The sequence below is a fragment of the Triturus cristatus genome, chromosome 10 (genome assembly GCF_964204655.1).
Source record: "Triturus cristatus chromosome 10, aTriCri1.1, whole genome shotgun sequence".
Taxonomy (NCBI): domain Eukaryota; kingdom Metazoa; phylum Chordata; class Amphibia; order Caudata; family Salamandridae; genus Triturus; species Triturus cristatus.
In genome coordinates, this window is record NC_140593.1 from 201,516,558 (window position 1) to 201,538,611 (window position 22,054).

General features: G+C 42.7%; 1 protein-coding gene across 4 annotated transcripts in view; it reads left to right on the top strand.

Moving 5' to 3' along the window:
• AGMO (alkylglycerol monooxygenase) overlaps positions 1-22,054 on the top strand; it is an 890,221-nt gene that overhangs the window by 393,443 nt on the left and 474,724 nt on the right. For all 4 annotated transcript variants that reach the window (XM_085630810.1, XM_085630809.1, XM_085630808.1 and 1 more), the window contains exon 6: positions 19,662-19,757. In XM_085630810.1, the coding sequence (XP_085486936.1) occupies positions 19,662-19,757 (96 nt within the window). The remainder of the gene's footprint in view (positions 1-19,661; positions 19,758-22,054) is intronic.

Below are 22,054 nucleotides of genomic sequence, written 5' to 3' on the forward strand. Positions count from 1 at the left end.
ATGCCATGCCCCTATCCCCTTCCTCCTGTCCTCCATGGTACATTTTACTGCCACACCCTTCTGCCCTCCCTGGTCTGTTGTGCTGCAACTGCTCCTCTTGCCTGCCCCGCGTGGTCTGTTGTGAGGCACCTTCCCCTGAACTCTCTTGTCTGCGCCCAGGTCCTGACCCTCCCTTCTATCCTCCATGGTCCTTTGTGCATGCCCCTGCACACTCCTTCTTGCCCATCATAGCCATTGTGCTGCCACTAACCCTCCTGCTTGCCATGCATGGTCTTCTGTGCTGCCATGGCCCCTCCCACCTTCCCTGTGTGGTCAACTAGCTGCCTCTGACCCCCTCCCACCTTCCCTCCATGGTCTGTGTGTATGCCATCATAGTCTCATTGTTGCTCTCCATGGTGTGTTTTGTTTCTAGTGCCCATCCTGCCTGACCTCCATGGTCATCTTGCTGCTCCTACCCTGCCCCCTTGCTGGCAGCCCTCTGTTTCCATGTGCATACCCCTATTCCCTCCTTCCTGGCTTGTCTGTTCCATTGTAATGCCCCTGATCCGTCCCTCCTGCCCTTTATGGTCTGTTATGCTGCAGCTTTCTCTCCTGTCTGTCCATTATGGTCAGCTAGCTGCCATTGCCACTTTCCCCTCTGTTCTCTGTTGTCCATGTGCATGGTCCTGTCCCCTCCCTATTGCTTTATATGGATTGTTGTGCTGCACTCCCGTCCCGCATGCCCTGGGTGGTGTAATGTGCTGCTGCAAACCCTGCCTGATGCCTGCCCTGTAGGGTCAGTTTGGTGCACCTCTCCATATCCCTCCAGTCCTCTGTTATCCAAGTCCATGTCCCTACCCCAATTCCTCCTGCTTACCATGATCCAATGTACCATACTTGCGTACATTTTGAACTTGGTAAGAGGGAGATTTTGAAAATAACTGGTGTATTGATTTTCCCCTTTGAGTTACATTGAAAAAGAGGAGATTGTAGACAGGAGACAGATCAAATAAAGTCCATTTGAGCTTAAAAACATTGGATGTTTCCTGGCTGAAACAGGCCTGTTGGCATGTATGGTTGTACTACCACTGCCTCTTCCTTCTTCCCACAATGGTCTATTATATTGCCACAGCCTCTCTTGACAGTCCTGTATTGTTGGTTTGTTGCCCCTGCCCCCCTTTCTTCCACTGCCCTCCATAGTCTGTTGTGCTGCCACTGCCCTTCCTGCCTGCCCAGTGTGGTCAAGTTGTTGCCTCTGCACTCTCCTACCTGCCTTCAATTTTCAGAGCCCGTGCCCCTGGCCTCTGCCTCTCAACAGTATCCCAATGAACAACTAGATTGCTAACATTCTATATTTATTACAAAAGTGTGAAACGCTTTACGTCGTCTTGATGTGATCAAAACTGTAATACCTAGAGCATTTCCTTTAGAAATTACATATATAAGAGGGTCTTATTTGCATCAAAATAATGGTTAGTGCTCTAAAGAACTAAAATGAGGACATATTTTCTGAGTTTTCAAATAGCGACAAAGAACTTTTAAATTATTTGTAATCTTTATGTTTTTTTATCCAGTTGACCACTTGATTAAATGTTGCACCTAGGGGAGAGGATGTGGTGTTACTTCCAGAGCTGCAGACTTTGCAACTGGGGAACCAGGTTGGAGTTTCTGCGTCAGCTCAACATTCTGTGATTCTGGTCAAATCACTTAATCTCCCACTGTCTACAACCAAAATGAATTTGATCTTGTGTGATGTAACCAATGCTCATGTAAAGCACTCCAATACCTGACAAGTCTGCCCTATATAAAACTGCAAATACACATAAAATAAGTGTTTTGCACACTTCTGTCATTGGGCTACATGTGGGCTACATCTGGGTGATATTTGTGCTGCATTTGGGCTCTTTTGTCTCTGGTGGCCATCTTGGGAGATGTATGTATTTATTTATTTCATAATTTCCTCCTTTACTGCAGTCTCCTCAGTAGGAAATGCTTTCAGTTTTTTACTTTGATTCCATCAAGAAGGTATTCAGATATGTCACACATTTGCCATAAATTCTGAATGTTAGCACTCTAGTTGCTCATTAGATCACTGTAGTAAAGCTACTGCTCACCACAGAAGTCTGCTGCTGGTATTAAAAGTGCATGTTTCAGTCTGCATATCAGAATTTTTTAATGAAATAGAAGAGGATTTGAGAAGTCACTCAAAATGTGCCCTAATATTTCTTTCTTCAGCATACATCATAATTTCTATGGCAAAATGAACCCCCTCATTGTGTTCCATTTTAAATTAAATGTTTTAAGTGTTACCGGTTTATTCCAATCAAGATGGCTTCAGGTGTGCCATACTTTTGGCATAAGTATTACAGTAAGTGCTCTAGTTGTTCTTAAGAACACTCTGGGACATTCTGTAATTGGGCAATACTTGGGCTACATCTGGGTGATATTTGGGCTACATTTGGGCTCTTTTGTCTCTGGTGGCCATCTTGGGAGATTTAGTTGTTATGAAGTTTCCTAATTTCCTCATTTACTGCAGTCTCCTCAGTCGGAAATACTTTCAGTTTTTTATTTTGGTTCCATCAAGAAGGCATTCAGATGTGTCACACATTTGCCATAAATTCTGAATGTTAGCACTCTAGTTGCTCATTAGATCACTGTAGTAAAGCTACTGCTCACCAGGGAAGTGTGCTGCTGGTATTCAAAGTGCATGTTTCAGTCTGCATGTCAGAATTTTTTAATGAAATAGAAGAGGATTTGAGAAGTCACTCAAAATATGCCCTAATTTTTCTTTCTGCAGCACTAATCATAATTTCTATGGCAAAATGAACCCCCTCATTGTGTTCCTTTTTAAATTAAATGTTTTAAGAGTTACCACTTTAGTCCAATCATGATGGTTTCAGGTGTGCAATACGTTTGTCATAAGTAGGACTGTTAGCTCTATAGTTGTTCTTTAGAACACTCTGGGAAGCTGCAGTAGAACACAAAGGAATCCACTGACAGTCTCTGCCCTTGTTGGATGTACATGTTTTACTGAGAATGTCAGACTTCATTCTCACATGACTGAGAAAGATAATGTGAATTTACAGAAAATATGCTCTCAGTTTAGCTTATAGATCACCTTCCAAACCTCTGTGGGAAAAGCATGGGAAAATAGTTTTCTCTCAAACATGATTCATGATATCACAGCAGAAGGCTTTTTCACATGGTAAAATCACCTTAGAACACACCACAGTTTCTTAAATGAGTATGGTACCATCAACAAATGATTTATAATGTAACTAGAGTCTTAAAACCTTCTATTAACTGCAATGCTTTTAATGAGGTGCTATCATGTATATTGGTCCCAAGATGGCTGCCAACACTTCTTGGATGAAGTACTGACAGCCAATCAGATCTCACGATGGGATGTGTGGTTAGGCTCCGCCCAGATATATCTATCTTTTTAACTCTAATTGTCTCAGGAACTACTGAACGGATTTACACCATTTAAGCAAAAGGCATGAGTCTGAACTGAGGGCTACCTCTTTGCCAAATTTGGTGTAATTCCGTTCAGCAGTTCGGGCTGTAGCTGCGCCGACATGTCCTATGGGAAAATGCATGGGGAAAATGCGTTTTGGGACCCCCCTTTTTTCTCGGCCCCTGCTTGACGAATCACCGTGAAGTTTTCAGGATAGGAGCGGACCGGAGCTGGCCAACAGTTTGGAAAATTTCACGAAGATTCCTCAATCGGCGCCAACGTTATTCCAAATAGAATGTTGCGGATTTCCCATGGAAAATAGGTCCTAACTATAACTACCTACTGGCGACTGCCAGTAGGTAATATATATATATATATATATATATCAAAACGAAAGAGTTGCCTCCAGGTAAGAAGGTCACACACGGCAGGTTTAATCCATTTATTCTGAGGATAACAAAAGCAAACAGCCTGGCGTTCCTCACACAAATAACGTAGCCAAACGCGTTTCGGGCGTACTCCCGCCCTTGATCACTGGCCAGAAGGAAACAGCGGCAGGTGAGCTACGCACATTAATGTCCCCGCCCCAGTGGGCGTATGCGCTATGAATCTTGGTTCTTGTAGTCCAACCTTTAAATAAAACCACAATGGGCGCCACAGTACCTTCAAAATATCCATATTTAACCCCAGTGGGTGTGTTAAGGGTGCCCAGGTCGAAGCATTGCCATGAACCATCCTCAAAACGGACCCGTCGTACTTGCAGCACCTCTTTGTCACTGGTGCCGTAGTCCCGCAAAATAAGCAGTGGGACCTTCTCGCGGCTGGGCAAGCCGCAAACATCAAAACGAAAGAGTTGCCTCCAGGTAAGAAGGTCACACACGGCAGGTTTAATCCATTTATTCTGAGGATAACAAAAGCAAACAGCCTGGCGTTCCTCACACAAATAACGTAGCCAAACGCGTTTCGGGCGTACTCCCGCCCTTGATCACTGGCCAGAAGGAAACAGCGGCAGGTGAGCTACGCACATTAATGTCCCCGCCCCAGTGGGCGTATGCGCTATGAATCTTGGTTCTTGTAGTCCAACCTTTAAATAAAACCACAATGGGCGCCACAGTACCTTCAAAATATCCATATTTAACCCCAGTGGGTGTGTTAAGGGTGCCCAGGTCGAAGCATTGCCATGAACCATCCTCAAAACGGACCCGTCGTACTTGCAGCACCTCTTTGTCACTGGTGCCGTAGTCCCGCAAAATAAGCAGTGGGACCTTCTCGCGGCTGGGCAAGCCGCAAACATCAAAACGAAAGAGTTGCCTCCAGGTAAGAAGGTCACACACGGCAGGTTTAATCCATTTATTCTGAGGATAACAAAAGCAAACAGCCTGGCGTTCCTCACACAAATAACGTAGCCAAACGCGTTTCGGGCGTACTCCCGCCCTTGATCACTGGCCAGAAGGAAACAGCGGCAGGTGAGCTACGCACATTAATGTCCCCGCCCCAGTGGGCGTATGCGCTATGAATCTTGGTTCTTGTAGTCCAACCTTTAAATAAAACCACAATGGGCGCCACAGTACCTTCAAAATATCCATATTTAACCCCAGTGGGTGTGTTAAGGGTGCCCAGGTCGAAGCATTGCCATGAACCATCCTCAAAACGGACCCGTCGTACTTGCAGCACCTCTTTGTCACTGGTGCCGTAGTCCCGCAAAATAAGCAGTGGGACCTTCTCGCGGCTGGGCAAGCCGCAAACATCAAAACGAAAGAGTTGCCTCCAGGTAAGAAGGTCACACACGGCAGGTTTAATCCATTTATTCTGAGGATAACAAAAGCAAACAGCCTGGCGTTCCTCACACAAATGACGTAGCCAAACGCGTTTCGGGCGTACTCCCGCCCTTGATCACTGGCCAGAAGGAAACAGCGGCAGGTGAGCTACGCACATTAATGTCCCCGCCCCAGTGGGCGTATGCGCTATGAATCTTGGTTCTTGTAGTCCAACCTTTAAATAAAACCACAATGGGCGCCACAGTACCTTCAAAATATCCATATTTAACCCCAGTGGGTGTGTTAAGGGTGCCCAGGTCGAAGCATTGCCATGAACCATCCTCAAAACGGACCCGTCGTACTTGCAGCACCTCTTTGTCACTGGTGCCGTAGTCCCGCAAAATAAGCAGTGGGACCTTCTCGCGGCTGGGCAAGCCGCAAACATCAAAACGAAAGAGTTGCCTCCAGGTAAGAAGGTCACACACGGCAGGTTTAATCCATTTATTCTGAGGATAACAAAAGCAAACAGCCTGGCGTTCCTCACACAAATAACGTAGCCAAACGCGTTTCGGGCGTACTCCCGCCCTTGATCACTGGCCAGAAGGAAACAGCGGCAGGTGAGCTACGCACATTAATGTCCCCGCCCCAGTGGGCGTATGCGCTATGAATCTTGGTTCTTGTAGTCCAACCTTTAAATAAAACCACAATGGGCGCCACAGTACCTTCAAAATATCCATATTTAACCCCAGTGGGTGTGTTAAGGGTGCCCAGGTCGAAGCATTGCCATGAACCATCCTCAAAACGGACCCGTCGTACTTGCAGCACCTCTTTGTCACTGGTGCCGTAGTCCCGCAAAATAAGCAGTGGGACCTTCTCGCGGCTGGGCAAGCCGCAAACATCAAAACGAAAGAGTTGCCTCCAGGTAAGAAGGTCACACACGGCAGGTTTAATCCATTTATTCTGAGGATAACAAAAGCAAACAGCCTGGCGTTCCTCACACAAATAACGTAGCCAAACGCGTTTCGGGCGTACTCCCGCCCTTGATCACTGGCCAGAAGGAAACAGCGGCAGGTGAGCTACGCACATTAATGTCCCCGCCCCAGTGGGCGTATGCGCTATGAATCTTGGTTCTTGTAGTCCAACCTTTAAATAAAACCACAATGGGCGCCACAGTACCTTCAAAATATCCATATTTAACCCCAGTGGGTGTGTTAAGGGTGCCCAGGTCGAAGCATTGCCATGAACCATCCTCAAAACGGACCCGTCGTACTTGCAGCACCTCTTTGTCACTGGTGCCGTAGTCCCGCAAAATAAGCAGTGGGACCTTCTCGCGGCTGGGCAAGCCGCAAACATCAAAACCAAAGAGTTGCCTCCAGTTAAGATGGTCACACACGGCAGGTTTAATCCATTTATTCTGAGGATAACAAAAGCAAACAGCCTGGCGTTCCTCACACAAATAACGTAGCCAAACGCGTTTCGGGCGTACTCCCGCCCTTGATCACTGGCCAGAAGGAAACAGCGGCAGGTGAGCTACGCACAATAATGTCCCCGCCCCAGTGGTCGTATGCGCTATGAATCTTGGTTCTTGTAGTCCAACCTTTAAATAAAACCACAATGGGCGCCACAGTACCTTCAAAATATCCATATTTAACCCCAGTGGGTGTGTTAAGGGTGCCCAGGTCGAAGCATTGCCATGAACCATCCTCAAAACGGACCCGTCGTACTTGCAGCACCTCTTTGTCACTGGTGCCGTAGTCCCGCAAAATAAGCAGTGGGACCTTCTCGCGGCTGGGCAAGCCGCAAACATCAAAACGAAAGAGTTGCCTCCAGGTAAGAAGGTTTTATTTAAAGGTTTTATTTAAAGGTTGGACTACAAGAACCAAGATTCATAGCGCATACGCCCACTGGGGCGGGGACATTAATGTGCGTAGCTCACCTGCCGCTGTTTCCTTCTGGCCAGTGATCAAGGGCGGGAGTACGCCCGAAACGCGTTTGGCTACGTTATTTGTGTGAGGAACGCCAGGCTGTTTGCTTTTGTTATCCTCAGAATAAATGGATTACACCTGCCGTGTGTGACCTTCTTACCTGGAGGCAACTCTTTCGTTTTGATGTTTGCGGCTTGCCCAGCCACGAGAAGGTCCCACTGCTTATTTTGCGGGACTACGGCACCAGTGACAAAGAGGTGCTGCAAGTACGACGGGTCCGTTTTGAGGATGGTTCATGGCAATGCTTCGACCTGGGCACCCTTAACACACCCACTGGGGTTAAATATGGATATTTTGAAGGTACTGTGGCGCCCATTTTGGTTTTATTTAAAGGTTGGACTACAAGAACCAAGATTCATAGCGCATACGCCCACTGGGGCGGGGACATTAATGTGCGTAGCTCACCTGCCGCTGTTTCCTTCTGGCCAGTGATCAAGGGCGGGAGTACGCCCGAAACGCGTTTGGCTACGTTATTTGTGTGAGGAACGCCAGGCTGTTTGCTTTTGTTATCCTCAGAATAAATGGATTAAACCTGCCGTGTGTGACCTTCTTACCTGGAGGCAACTCTTTCGTTTTGATGTTTGCGGCTTGCCCAGCCGCGAGAAGGTCCCACTGCTTATTTTGCGGGACTACGGCACCAGTGACAAAGAGGTGCTGCAAGTACGACGGGTCCGTTTTGAGGATGGTTCATGGCAATGCTTCGACCTGGGCACCCTTAACACACCCACTGGGGTTAAATATGGATATTTTGAAGGTACTGTGGCGCCCATTTTGGTTTTATTTAAAGGTTGGACTACAAGAACCAAGATTCATAGCGCATACGCCCACAGGGGCGGGGACATTAATGTGCGTAGCTCACCTGCCGCTGTTTCCTTCTGGCCAGTGATCAAGGGCGGGAGTACGCCCGAAACGCGTTTGGCTACGTTATTTGTGTGAGGAACGCCAGGCTGTTTGCTTTTGTTATCCTCAGAATAAATGGATTAAACCTGCCGTGTGTGACCTTCTTACCTGGAGGCAACTCTTTCGTTTTGATATATATATATATATATATATATATGCAAAACAGAAGCAGAGAACGCTGGGTAGTTCTCAGGTTTAGGTGGAAAGCAGCTCATGCATAGAGCACTCTCAACACCAGCGACACTCTAAATCTTCTCACCTTAAAATGTATTTAAGCATAGGATTAGCACAGTGCAATCTACTCCGCAATAGAAAGGGAGAAAGTCTTTTGTCATTTCTACAGCAAAGTATTTAAGCATAGGATTAGCACAGTGCTATCCATGCCGAGCTGTAAAATGTCCAAAGCCTTTTACCACTCCAGGCACAGTATTACAGCTTTGGATTGTTAAAATACCATCCAAGCCAACCTTAATTTAATAAAAGCAACCCCTGACACGTGTTCTTCTGTCATTAGAGCTCTTCAGAAAGGTATAGCTTTGTTCAGATACAAGTGAGCACCCAGTATAAGCGAAAACAAAACCCTTTCAGGTATAGAGTGATGCATAAATTATGCAAAATAGAAGTAGAGAACCCTGGGTAGTTCTCATGTTTAGGTGGAAAGAAGCTCCTGTATAGAGCACTCGCAATACCAGTGACACTCTAAATGTACTCACCTCAAATGTCTGCTTTTCTGTCAAAGTCTTTAATCATAGGATTAGCACGGTGCCATCCATGCAGAGCTAGAAAGGGACAAAGTATTTTGCCATTTCTACAGAAAAGTCTTTAAGCATAGAATTAGCACATTGCTATCATTGCCAAGCTGTAAAATGCCCAAAGCCTTTTACCACTCCAGGCACATTATTACAGCTTTGGATTGGTAAAATACCATCCAAGCCAACCCGAAATGAATAAAAACAACCCCTGACACGTGTTTCGCTCTCATTAGAGCTCTTAAGAGAGGTATAGCTTTGTCCAGACACAAGGGAGCACCCAGTATAAGTCAAAGCAAAACCCTTTAAGGCATAGAGTGATGCATAAATTATGCAAAATAGAAGCAGAGAACTCTGGGTAGCTCTCAGGCGTAGGTGGAAAGCAGCTCCTGTATAGAGCACTCTCAACACCAGCGACACTCTAAATTTGCCTACCTAAAAAGTCTGCAACAATTCCCTACCATGTCAGCTACATTTCTTGACATATAGTTACAATAAATAACAAATGCTGTCTGTGTGTGATGGATGCTGGAGCATGCACATAAGATGGGTGGACTCTCAAGTTTATGAAGTGGAATTTGGGTATGAATTTGCCTTAACAAATGGAGGTGCCTGATTGAAGGTCATGGTGAGTATGCCATGCCAAACTGTGTCAAGTTCAGCATAGAGGTCAAGAAGAGTATGGCTTAGAGAGAGAGGTGGTCGACCGAGATTATGATGAGGCTAGAAGTATGTATGATAGCTATTGCATTAGAGTGGTCTTTAGTGGAGATTTGCACAGTGGCCATTGATATGTATAAAGAACACCACAGTGAACACTTTTTAAATAAGAGCTGCTGATACAAAACAACACCCCTGCTGAGGCGGCTAAAGTCACCATTTTTGTCCAGAAGAAGACATCTGTTGTGGATAGCGGATATTGCATAAAAGGACAGAGTTGCCAACGTTGGAACTAGGGAACCAGATTCCATCTTGGCATCAGCTCAGCATCCTGTGATTTCTTCCCATGCCTACAAAATTAATGTGACCTTGCGTAATGTAAGAGATGCTCATGTAAAGCACTCCAATACCTACAGGTCGAGTTTATGCTATATAAAACTGCAAAACAAAAATAAATTCCGCCCTGAACTATTTACTGGATTTTAGTGCAGACTGACTTCACAACACAATACACTGGCTTCCAATAAATGATCCTTTGCCCAGAAGATACTATTGCAACATGTAGAATATTTTAAAATTCCTGGTTAAAAAAAGATGAAAGTTTGATATGGATTCCATCAGTGTCTTACACATTTGTTCCTTGAAAATATGAAAGTAGCTGAATTTGTCTGTGGCATTTGTACCTTGCCTAGATCTGATTCAAGTCGCAGAATATTTGGGCTGCCATATCTCTTGGGAATAAGAATGCCTTGGTGAGCGTAGGGAGCTGCCATCTACTAATACTCTAGAAATCTGCTTTTACTCACTTTATTTAAGGACAACATATATAAACAGGTGAGAATTTATGAACACTGTACTGGTGTTAGAATTTGGGCTGTTGGTTGACTGGGGTGTGAGCCCTGGTCAAGCAACAGCCACAATCTCTTGCAGCACCAAATGGAGGGCAAGCCCAATATACCCTTGAGGGCTTAGGCGGATAAATTGATAAAGTGAAGCTGCCGACAAGGGATTTTGTTTGTAATAAAGTAATTACTTGGTTCTATTTCTTAGTGAATCATTTTAAGGGTATATTTAAACAAATTATACACCAACAGTAAATTTATCGACAAGAACAATCTTCAGATAAAGAGTACACACACGGGAATTCTTTTTTTGTGAATAAAACACAAATCTTTTTATATATAAATCAGAATAAAAAGGAGTACAAAAGAACCATTGGTTTGAGCAATAAATCATGAAAAGCGGGTTAAATCAGATCCACATTTCATCAACAGACATCTATTTCAGTACAGTTTTAACAGAGACCAATCTCATCGTTGAGAAAATAATCAACTGCATTTATCGAATATTACGAAAATAGATGATGGAGTCGACGTTTCAGTCTTGGATGGCAGAAGTCCGTCAGACCATCTTCAGGACAGTTAGTTATTGCATAATAAGACCCTTCGTGAGTTCTAGGAATCCCACGATACTTGTGTTTTGTTGTTTTATTGTTGTCAGGGCGTTCTGGTTGATACTATAACCTATCAGTTTTCAAAATTTCTCATGACAAGAAATTGAACGGGGGGAATCCTTACTCGTTCTGTTTTAAAGAGATTTCTTGCTTCGATTCAAACGCGCAAAAGTCTGCCGAGGTCAGGGACGCCCCTGACCTCGGCAGACTTTTGCGCGTTTGCCCGTTCAATCTCTTGTCATGAGAAATTTTGAAAACTGATAGGTTATAGTATCAACCAGAACGCCCAGACAACAATAAAACAACAAACACAAGTATCGTGGGATTCCTAGAACTCACGAAGGGTCTTATTATGCAATAACTAACTGTCCTGAAGATGGTCTGACGGACTTCTGCCATCCAAGACCGAAACGTCGACTCCATCATCTATTTTCGTGATATTCGATAAATGCAGTTGATTATTTTATCAACGATGAGATTGGTCTCTGTTAAAACTGTACTGAAATAGATGTCTGTTGATGAAATGTGGATCTGATTTAACCCGCTTTTCATGATTTATTGCTCAAACCAATGGTTCTTTTGTACTCCTTTTTATTCTGATTTATATATAAAAAGATTTGTGTTTTATTCACAAAAAAAGAATTCCAGTGTGTGTACTCTTTATCTGAAGATTATTCTTGTCGATAAATTTACTGTTGGTGTATAATTTGTTTAAATACACCCTTAAAATGATTCACTAAGAAATAGAACCAAGTAATTACTTTATTACAAACAAAATCCCTTGTCGGCAGCTTCACTTTAACAATCTCTTGCAGGCATAACCACAAACAGTCACTAAATTAACCTGTGCTTAACTCTTGGTAGCTTGGAACAAAAAGAAGTCAGGTCTAACTTAGATGCAATGAGGAAAGAATTTATGCAACACACAAACAGTAATAAAGTGAGAACACATCATAATAAAAATCCCAAACCTATTTAGAAAAATAAGATGTATTGTAATCAATTATTTGACATCAAACGGACAAAAAGTCCAATCAGTAGAACCGGAGCTATGAATTTTAAAAATATTTAGTAAAAACTAGCACCTAAAAGATCAAAGCACTAACCATGGACATGTAGTTGTGCGAAACCGGGTCAAAGTTGAAAAATATGTCCCCAACAGTGATGGAGTGCAGTTCAGATACAAGAAGTGGATTAAGCCCTGTCAGCGCTTATAATAATCCACATTATTGGCACCGCCTCCATTCTCTGCCACTTTCAACATTGTTGCCCCATCAGGATCCATTATTCTGGCAGCTGGTGCTGCAGCAGGCTGGTGTCAGTCTGACCACCATGCTCCAAATATGGCGGTCGGACTGAGGGGCGGTCTGACCGCCTGTGACGGGCTGGCTGCGGTCCGACCTCCATGCTCCTAATTAGGCCCTTAGTAGTCAAGATGAAAGTCAAAAATCTTCAACAGGACAAGGCACAGGGCTTTAGCCGAAGTCAATTCCATGAGATTAAATACCCCTTTGGCAAAGGGTTTCTGAAAAGTATTTGTTGCTGTGGAGAAGAACGTAGAGGTAGAAGCCGCTATGTCAATCCGATTAGTGATGCACCTCATGCGGATAGGTGAGCATGTTGGTCCTGGTCTCCTCCTGGTTCTCAGAGCAGTTTTTTGCCCAAAAATGTCAAAGTCCCCACGTTTAGTTTCTGGCTATGTGGGCACCTTTAACATCATTTCCAAGGGGTCAGTACTCACTCAGGCTGGGTCCAGATGCTGGTTAAAGATGGAGGAAGCCTTTTGTGTCCCTGTGACTCTAACAGGAGGCCAGCAAACTAACCCTTGAAATTCACTCTGGAGGTCCTGGGACAGTTGCAGATCCAGACCTCGTCCCCAGGCAGAAGGCAGCAGAGCAGCAGGACAATCAGGGCAGCAATCCAGCAGAGCAGCAGTCTTTCAGAACAGTAGTCCAGCAGAGTGGCAGTCATTCCAGCAACATAGCAGTCCTCCATTCTAGCATGGTCAGAAGTGTAATGAAGAGTTGGTGTCTGAGGTCCTACTTTTATACTCTGGTGGCCTGGTATTAGAAGGTGGGAGAAGCTTCTAGACAGTGGCATTAAAGTGCATGGAATTTCCTGCCTCCCCTGCCCTGGTTCCAAACTGACTACAGTAACAATGTGAGGTTATTAGACCCTTTGTGTGAAGGGAGAGCACAGGCTATTCAGTTGTGAGTGGGGCTATGCTCAGCTCCCCACTTATCCTGCCAGCAGATGGCCCATTCAGGCACACCTAATCCTTTTGTAGCCTGTCTGGGAGGAATTCACAAAGTCTAACTGTTAGTTACTCCCAGTCATGGGATCCAGGCCAGACTGCAGGCAGAAAAGGGCTACGGGCAGAAAAGGGCTAAGGATAGGTAAATGTTGTGGGAAAGTCAGCCTCTTTGCCCTGGTCACCCACATTGTTTGACTGACTCGGAAAGTGGTCTGGGCTCTGCTAACCAGGACTAGGGCCAGTGCTCTGTACTCTAAAGATGTTTGGCAATTGGGATAATTCTAATTGGCAAAGACAAGCTACCTGTAAGTTCCTAGTATATGGTAGGGCATGTAGGCATTGAGACCCCAGTGGACCTAGAACACTTACCTGTCCACTGCTGTAGTGTCTGATTTCATTTTAAAGCCAGGTCTACCTTGCAGGCTGGTTATAAACTAAATCTATGTCCTAATTTGATTTTGGAATTAAAAGTACTTATAAATTCCATACCTTCCTTTTTATGACTGATAAGCCACCCCTAATGTCTACCCTGGGAGCAGGGCGGCAGTGTGCCACCCCACTCCCACACCATCAAACACATAATCACACCATACGTCATCCAGGACTGGGACCTAGCTGTCAGCCTATCTTACCAGCACTCCATCATGGTCATCCTAAAACTTTGACTTTTTCTTGATTCAGTGCGACCAGATAGCAGCGAGTTGCATTTATGCTTTTTGGTGCTAGAATGCACAATGTTTGATTTAATCTTTAATTCATATCTCCTGTTCACTACATTGTATGTTTGTTGTTGTATTGTGATTTTAAAGATACAAATATTCTCCCCAGAGAATTCAATTTAAAGCCCTTTGCCTACTGTTCAAGGCCTTACACGGACAGGGGCCTACATCTCTGCAGGAAAGTGTTAGCTGGTACACTCCGTGTTGGCCGCTTCGTTCTTCCTCATCTAATCTTGTGAGGGTGCGGAGAGCTAGGAAAGTTAAGTCAGGAGGTCGAGCTTTCTGTATAGCAGCTCCTCGACTCTGGAATACACTGCCACTGGATATTAGACAAATAGACAATCTGACGCAGTTCAGAAAGAGAATTAAAACGTGGCTATATCCCCGGGCCATCTCCCAGTTTTCCCGTTAATTCTACGCTGATAGTTTTCTTGTTCTCTCAACACACACTCTAACATAGCGCCAGGTTACCCGTAGGGTGTCAGTAGCGCTCTACAAGCAACTATAATAATAATAATTCTTATAAATTGGTGTTGGGTTTTTTATTCTATTGTTTCTTTTACTAATTAACTGTTTTGGCAGGATTAAAAGCTTTACATATACCTGTCTCCTATGTTAAGCCTGACTGCTCGTTTGCTAAGCTACCAGAGGTTCAGCAAGGATTAATTTAATAAAACTTGAATGGCCCTATTAGTGATCATTGTATTATCACTAGCTAAGTGTGAATACCTCCACCCCAACTAGTAACCCACTTTATTACAAATGCCAACTTTCTTAAAGTGATATTTTTTAAATTATTGTCAAAAATCCGACTTTACCAGTAAATAGGGCTTTCCACCACAATTTGAAAGACAATAAACATGACATAGTTGCCTTCTCCCAATTGGAAGTTACAGCTTATTAAATGTAATCAGGAATCCCCAATGTTTTCCAATGGGACGGATAGGCCTCACAGTTGGGAAAAACAAATGTAGGAGTGTTTCACTACCAGGACATGTAAAACGTAAAAGTACATGTCCAGCCATTTAATTACACAGCACCCTGTCCTATGGGCAACCTAGGGCATACCTTATGGATGGCTTATATGTGTAATAAAAGGGGAGTTTAAGACTAGACAAGCGGGTTTTAATGCCAAGTTGACATGGCAGTTTAAAACTGCATTCAGCTGTAGTGGGAGGCCTGGAACATGTTTTAAGAGGCTACTTAAATGGGTGACACAATATATGCTGTAGGCCCACTTGTAGCATTTAATTTACAGGCTCTGGGCATATGGCATCCCATTCTACAAGTAAATTAAATATGTCAATTGGGTATAAGTCAAGCACTTTCGCTCTGATTAGCAGTCATAGAGTTCACAGCATTCTAAGGCCAACAAAAACTAATCCAGCTAAAAAATAGAGGGTCATGGCAAAACGTTTGTAGGTGACCCTGCAGAGAGGGCCAGGTCCAGCAGTTGGATATTTTAAATGCCAACAAACAAGTTAAGCTCAAATAAACCGACAAGCTAAAATTCACCAAACTTTAAGGAGAATGTCGAGGCAAAGCAGCCACAAATTAGGCCTTCAAAAACTCCTCAATGCCTATCTCTAAGTGGCTACTGCTTTAGTTTAATCTGCTATTACTGATATTGTTAAAACGAGCTGTGTGTGTAAAGTTGAGACTTTTTCTGTTACAATTTTCCCAACTTTGCGTAATTCTCACTGATATTATCATTAAAACCAAGGTGTCCTGAAGTTCTCAGCATGCGATTTTAACTGAATATCAGGAGCTCTTCACCCCATTTAGGTTGTTGCAAGAAACAAAATCAAATCAGCAACACCCCTCCAGTTTCCAAGCCTCTAGGAAAAGGATTATTTAGTTTTGTCATGATAGATCGATAGATAGATAGATAGATAGATAGATAGATAGATAGATAGATAGATAGATAGATAGATAGATAGATAGATAGATAGATAGATAGATAGATAGATAGATAGATAGATAGATAGATAGATAGATAGATAGATAGATAGATTCCAGCGTTCACTTTCTGAGCACTGGCTGCTGGTTTTTGTGGGGCCTAGGTTCACATACTAGAAAAGCCTCTGGACCTCCCTGTACAAATTCTTGGCCAGAGGCCCATAGCAGAGAGAATACGCTTCACATTTATTTTTTTAATAAATAAGGTTTTTAAGACATTACTAATGAGCATGTCAATAGGGTTGCCAAGAACTGTTGGTGAGCCTCCATTTAGTTGAAGTGGCTTTTTAAAACGTCATGATGATTAACTCCTTGAGAACATTGAATTTCTATATCTGTACTGCATTTGGACGTTGCTGTTAATGGTTTGTACTGAGCTTAGCAAACTTTAAAGCTTCTTGAAAATAAGAACTCTGCAGATATTATAGAGAGTTTAAAGTCAATAGACCATTTTGTATTGCTATATGGTGTGACTACTAATTGTTTTATTTGATTACTGGTTTCCACAGGAGAATACCATTTTCATTGAGAGTTTATATTTTCATTCCCTCATAATTTTGAAGAGGTCAATGAATTAACACTCATCTTACTTCAAGCCACTTCCTATGTTAAAGCAGCATGAGAATGGAGCTGTATCCCACCTAGTTTGCCAAGCACTTCTTAAAACCACATTTTGACTAGGCAGTAGGGCTGTCTGTCCATAGCGTTTTGCCCTCACAGTTGTTTGTTTCTAAAACTCCCAGCTCACAATAGCCATTGCTTTTTTAATTGAACTCACCAATTTAATGGTGGGACCTGACCAATGTCGCCAACTTTTAATCACCTCCTGCTCCTCTGGTATCTGACTCCATTCCTGTGATTACCAGCTCCATACAATACTAACCATGTTATCACCAAAAGCATCATTCCAGCTTTTGTTCACTGATGGGTTCAGTCATCCAGCCATCAACACCCTCATTCTGCTTTGAATTGTGGGCTAAGATCAGTGGCTGAAAGCCTAGTGGCCTTCACTGCTCAGAGCCAGCTGATTTCTAGTCTCCTCTCCAGCACGACCGGGTGGTGCTCTGCTCTAGTCATGGAGAACAAGCCACAACCCTCCAACCCGAGGAGTAGATCCTAGAACGATCATCCCTAACCATCGAACTATCAGCAGTATGACCCACCTGGGAGTCATTGTGAAAAGAGTTGATTAATTTTATGCATAGAGATGAGGGCTGCACTAAACAGACCCAGATATGCAAGCCAATTTTGGTAGAATGCAGACATGGTCAATTTAAAAGCCCACACCTCACTAAAGATCTTCCATAGTCCATCATATAGAGCACATTGCTATTCATTCATTGTAGTCCAACCATTAAAATTTAGGTTGACCATTTACTGCTGTATAGATTTGATTACATTTAACCATGCCAGGACATGGGTCCATCAAAAAACAAGTCCTAATTTATTCTAATTTAATTGATTCCATTTTATTTTTCCATCAATCGTTTATTGTTGGAAATCTGCCTTTTTTTGCATGGATACTATAGATTATTTGCCTTATTCCAGACTCTATTTTTGGTAGCCCTTTAGAACTATGTGCAGTGTTACCCCTGCTAAAGAGGAGTTATGTGCTTGTGCTCCCTCTTTAAACATGATTACATTGGCTTATCCCTGATTGAAATATTTAGCTTGCCTGTAAGTCCCTGACTAGTATATAGTGTAGAAAATGCACCCAGGGCCTGGAAATTAAATGCCCCCTGTGGACTGCAGCGCTGATTTAGGGCTGTAAAACATTGCTTCCTACCATGTGTAGCCTGACTGCAGCAGTCTAAGAGACTGCTGTTAAACCTCTCAAAATAATCTTTTTTGACAGTAAGGAAACCCTCTTTTAAATATTAGTAAGAAACGCCCAAGTACACCTTTTTGCCCACAAAATAGGGTGTCTGAACTTTAGATTTTTTTTCTTAAACCCAACATATTTTTCACTATGGCACTGGATTCCAGCTAGCCTGGCTGATGAGGGTTGATACATCGAAACCGGTCCCAGGATGCTTGTTTTCTGGTCCACGGAGGACTTGACCTGGCAGTTTGGGCTGGATTGTTCGCATGGGGAGCAGGGTCAAGACTGATTTGCATATGGTTGGGTCAAAACTGGGGTGTCATGGTGAGCAAAAATAAAAATGGATTTAAACCAGATCTGTGACTGGGGGTGAATGTTTGACAATGTTCAGCATTCCGTCCATCATCTTTTTGTGTTGCTGTGATCTCAGCTTTATCAATCACTTATATTCTAGAAATTATTTTAAGAATTTTATTGAGTAATTCGTATGACACACACCTGGCTCCTAAAAACACTTTATTCCTACATGAAAGTGGGCCTAACCTCTATATCTTGAGGATGTTCACTACCAGACTAATAATAAATTCCACCTTATTTGGCAGTAACCTGTGATTCCTAGTCCTTAAGTCCCACTCCTCTTACTTCTTTATATACATGAATTGAGTGAGGCCATGGTTGGGGAAAGACATAAGTGAGTCAGCACTCGTACAATAATGTGACCGTTTCACAAAACCACTTATTCCCACATACACTTGCAAGCTTTTGTTATTCGGCCCAACGTTCCTAACATGCTCCTAGTGAAATTGCAGAGAAGTCACAGTTGTTGCTATTTATATTAATTGCATATGAATGTTCCTTTAATGTTTTCATTCTTTTCCGTGTTAGTAGTTTTGGGGCATATTCACAAAGGTATGTAAGAGTATGTAATGACTACTACATGAGAATTAATTTACATGCTCAAAATGGCTTTGCCAACAGGTCCAATTATATGGAAGTAAGCTAGACTTACACATGTAAATAGCTTTAGAAATGAAACACCTAGGGGCTAATTCACAAAGTCATTTATGAGTAAGGGAAGAAGTACTACTGGAGTAGTCTTCTGTGTATGCTTTTGAGAATTGGCCCCAAAACGCCCCACCCTCTATTTGTAAAAGTTGTGACAAGGACATTCCTTTCACTTGTAGTAATTGTATCTGAAAATTATGGGAATAACCATAATTTATTCCTATTTAAGATATTTTGGGTCTGATTCACAAAGGCATGTAAGTGTATGTAAAAGAGTACCTAAAACAGGAGCACTCTACCCTTAGATGACTTTTTGAAATAGCCCCAGAGGCTTCACATTGCTGTGTTTTTTGTTGCTGGTATTTTTTAAATAGGGGGCCATTACTGAACACGAGAAAATGAAATATTTCGTGATACAAAGTTAGAGAAATGTGCCGCAGGAGGTCTTCTGTTAGAGTATTTGTGGTTAATTGTCGGAAAAAGGCAACTTGATCAGGCCAAGAATGGAAGATGTGGCAATACGAAACTGTAAACTGATATGTTAACTATAATATTTTTCGAAAATTACAAATGCATCTGTTGAAAAGAAACTTGTGACTTTGTTGTTAGTGTGTGGATGGCGTCCAAAAGTCACTTTATCTGCGGTCTAATACAATATTAAACCCTCAAAACCTTTAGAGTGTTTTTTAAGCATTTAATAAGCATTTGTGGAAACAGACCGAGCCATGTGTTTTGTTGTAAAGCAGTGTTTAGAGTCGGTTCAAATTCAGTTTTAGAACTGTAAGCATGCCTATTTGTCTCTGTTCAGAGTCGAGTTCCTTTTGGGGAGATTTTACCATGGCAAGTATGTTATTCTGTCATTAGTCACTGCTTCCTTTCTTTCATTGTTAAGTGCTTACAATAATTACTGGAAAAATAAAGAAATAAAGAAAATGTAAATTGTTAATGTTTTCTTTTGACAGGTTTTCTATTGGCCGCTGGCACTGTTTATTCCTCCATCTGTGTTTGCTGTTCATATGCAGTTCAACCTTCTGTACCAGTTCTGGATACACACAGAGGTAAATCCCTTTCTGTGTCAAAACTTAAGAAACAGCCCTGGGCACTGGCCTGGAAATGCATACTGTAGATTTATTGTGTAAGAAAAACTCCTTCTCTGACCTTTTTAAGGCAGGCCATCTGTTCAACTTTATTCTTTTCTATGAATATATATTGCTTTGTTTATAAGACACAATGAGGCCAGTTGGTCCCAATTAGATCTAAAAATTCAAATATCAAACTTGCTGCTATTTCTGTATCTCGCAGATTTGCGAACTTTAATGACAAACACATATTGACATTGACTTTTTATACGGAGTAAAATGCAGTGAGCATACTATCACAGTCAGGTGTTTTAGCTGTTAGTAACTCACATTTGCCCATGGTTACTCTTGGAAATGGACTGCATATAATTGGTAGATCTTTTGTTTAAACAATACTCAAACACCAGAGTGTAGGAAATGGACCAATATATTCCTCTCATTCAGTATGTTTTTCTAACCGGCTGGCTGTACCCCTCTGTCTCTTTATTTCTCTCTCTCTCTCTCTCTCTCTCTCTCTCTCTCTCTCTCTCTCTCTCTCTCTCTTTCTCTCTCTCTCTCTCTTCTCTCCCTTTCTCTCTCTCTTTCGCTCGCTCGTGTGTGTAGTCGCGGTTGGTGTTTACCAGAGAGGAAAAAGTCTTAAAATTTAATATAAATACATGCTTCCCAAGTGACATTAGGTCACATAAAGATAGTAAGCAACAGAGGCCAACAAATAGCAGAGGCACTAGACCACTGCGTCAACTAAATCCACTGCAGAGTGATTTCACACTTGCAAGCCAGGATGAAGTTTAAATTAAACAAAAACATAGAACCCAGTCAGCCAAACAGGATGGGTCGATCTGAAACACCCTTTCACTTCCTGAACTAATAAAATGAACTGGCCAATAGCCATAAACAAGAAACGAAGTGGAAAGAAAATCACAAGACACAGGGCAACAAATGGGTGGGTGTTAAAGTTGCAAAGATTCCAGGCTTCATCCAAGGAGATGTTTACATTCAACCCAACCGTATTTCTTTTACACGGCTATGCTGCCCAAGATGGAAGGAACTTTAAGCTCAAGACATTTTTCACGTTGTATTCAGGGGTGCTAGTACCCTTAAGTGGTAGAGGGGAAACAGTGTATTCAGCTCACAGAGGGCACATCACACCATTGCTTTCCCCCGGGACCTCTGGCCATTGGACTTTGGCAGCTGAGAATGGAATGTGCCTAGGTCTGCAAGAGGCAAATGGCTGCCAGGTAGTGAGATTCAAGGGTGTAACAAAGGCCCTTGCAGGCTCAGCGGCACAGGGTAGGCCCCCACCCTTTCAGAGGGATCCCATTCCTCAGAAGACCAAGGATTATGTGTGAAATATGGAAGACTCAGGGCCTCTCGTCACATTCTGCAAGGGGGGGCTTCATTTTACGTTATGCCTCTGGTGAGATCACAACCATTCTTCCTGACACCTTTGTACCTTATTTTTTAATATTAAAACAAATGTTCACACATTGAAAAGCTGATGAAAGTGGCAATTAATTTTCATTTGAAAACGTGTCAAGTTGGGCATCACTTTAGTGCTAATCTTCACATCACTTTAAAAGCGAGATCATAAGCTTACTGAACTGCCAATCAGAACAATCCCAAATAAGTGACCATTAACAGGTATACCTCATGTGCGTGAGGGGGCTGGATTCTCCTTCAGGACACATTGGCCCCGCCTCCCATTCCTTCTTGCATATTATTATGTTTGTTTCCTAATGAAAGGTATGGTGTCTACTTGCTTCTCCTTTCACCAAACTTATGAAAAGATGTATGACAGAGTGGAAGGATGATTGAGACTGCAGCAGTGGTTTCGAGTCTCAACATAACATCCCCCACATTTATATACGGCCAAAGTTGGAATTTAGTTGAACCTATTTGTCAATATACCTCTGATAAATACATTGTGATGCTACTGATGGAGCTTTGGTGCCACATTGTGGACTACATTTTGTGTGACAAGAATATTTACTCCTTAATGTCATAAAAAAATATAATAAGTTAATTATGATAATAAACAAAATCTGCACACAATACAGTGGTATTTTTGTAAACGATATTTAGAACACAATTTTTATGTCAGATGATATTTTTCAAAGTGATAGTCTGACAAACATCCATGGTGGATCGCAACCTTAGGCCTCAGTCACCCAGGCGCGCTACTGTACTTCATGAATGGTATCATGGGACCATGACATGAACAAGTGTGCTGGCGCAGAGCACATATGTGCCCCTGTGATGTTCACCAAAGCACATGC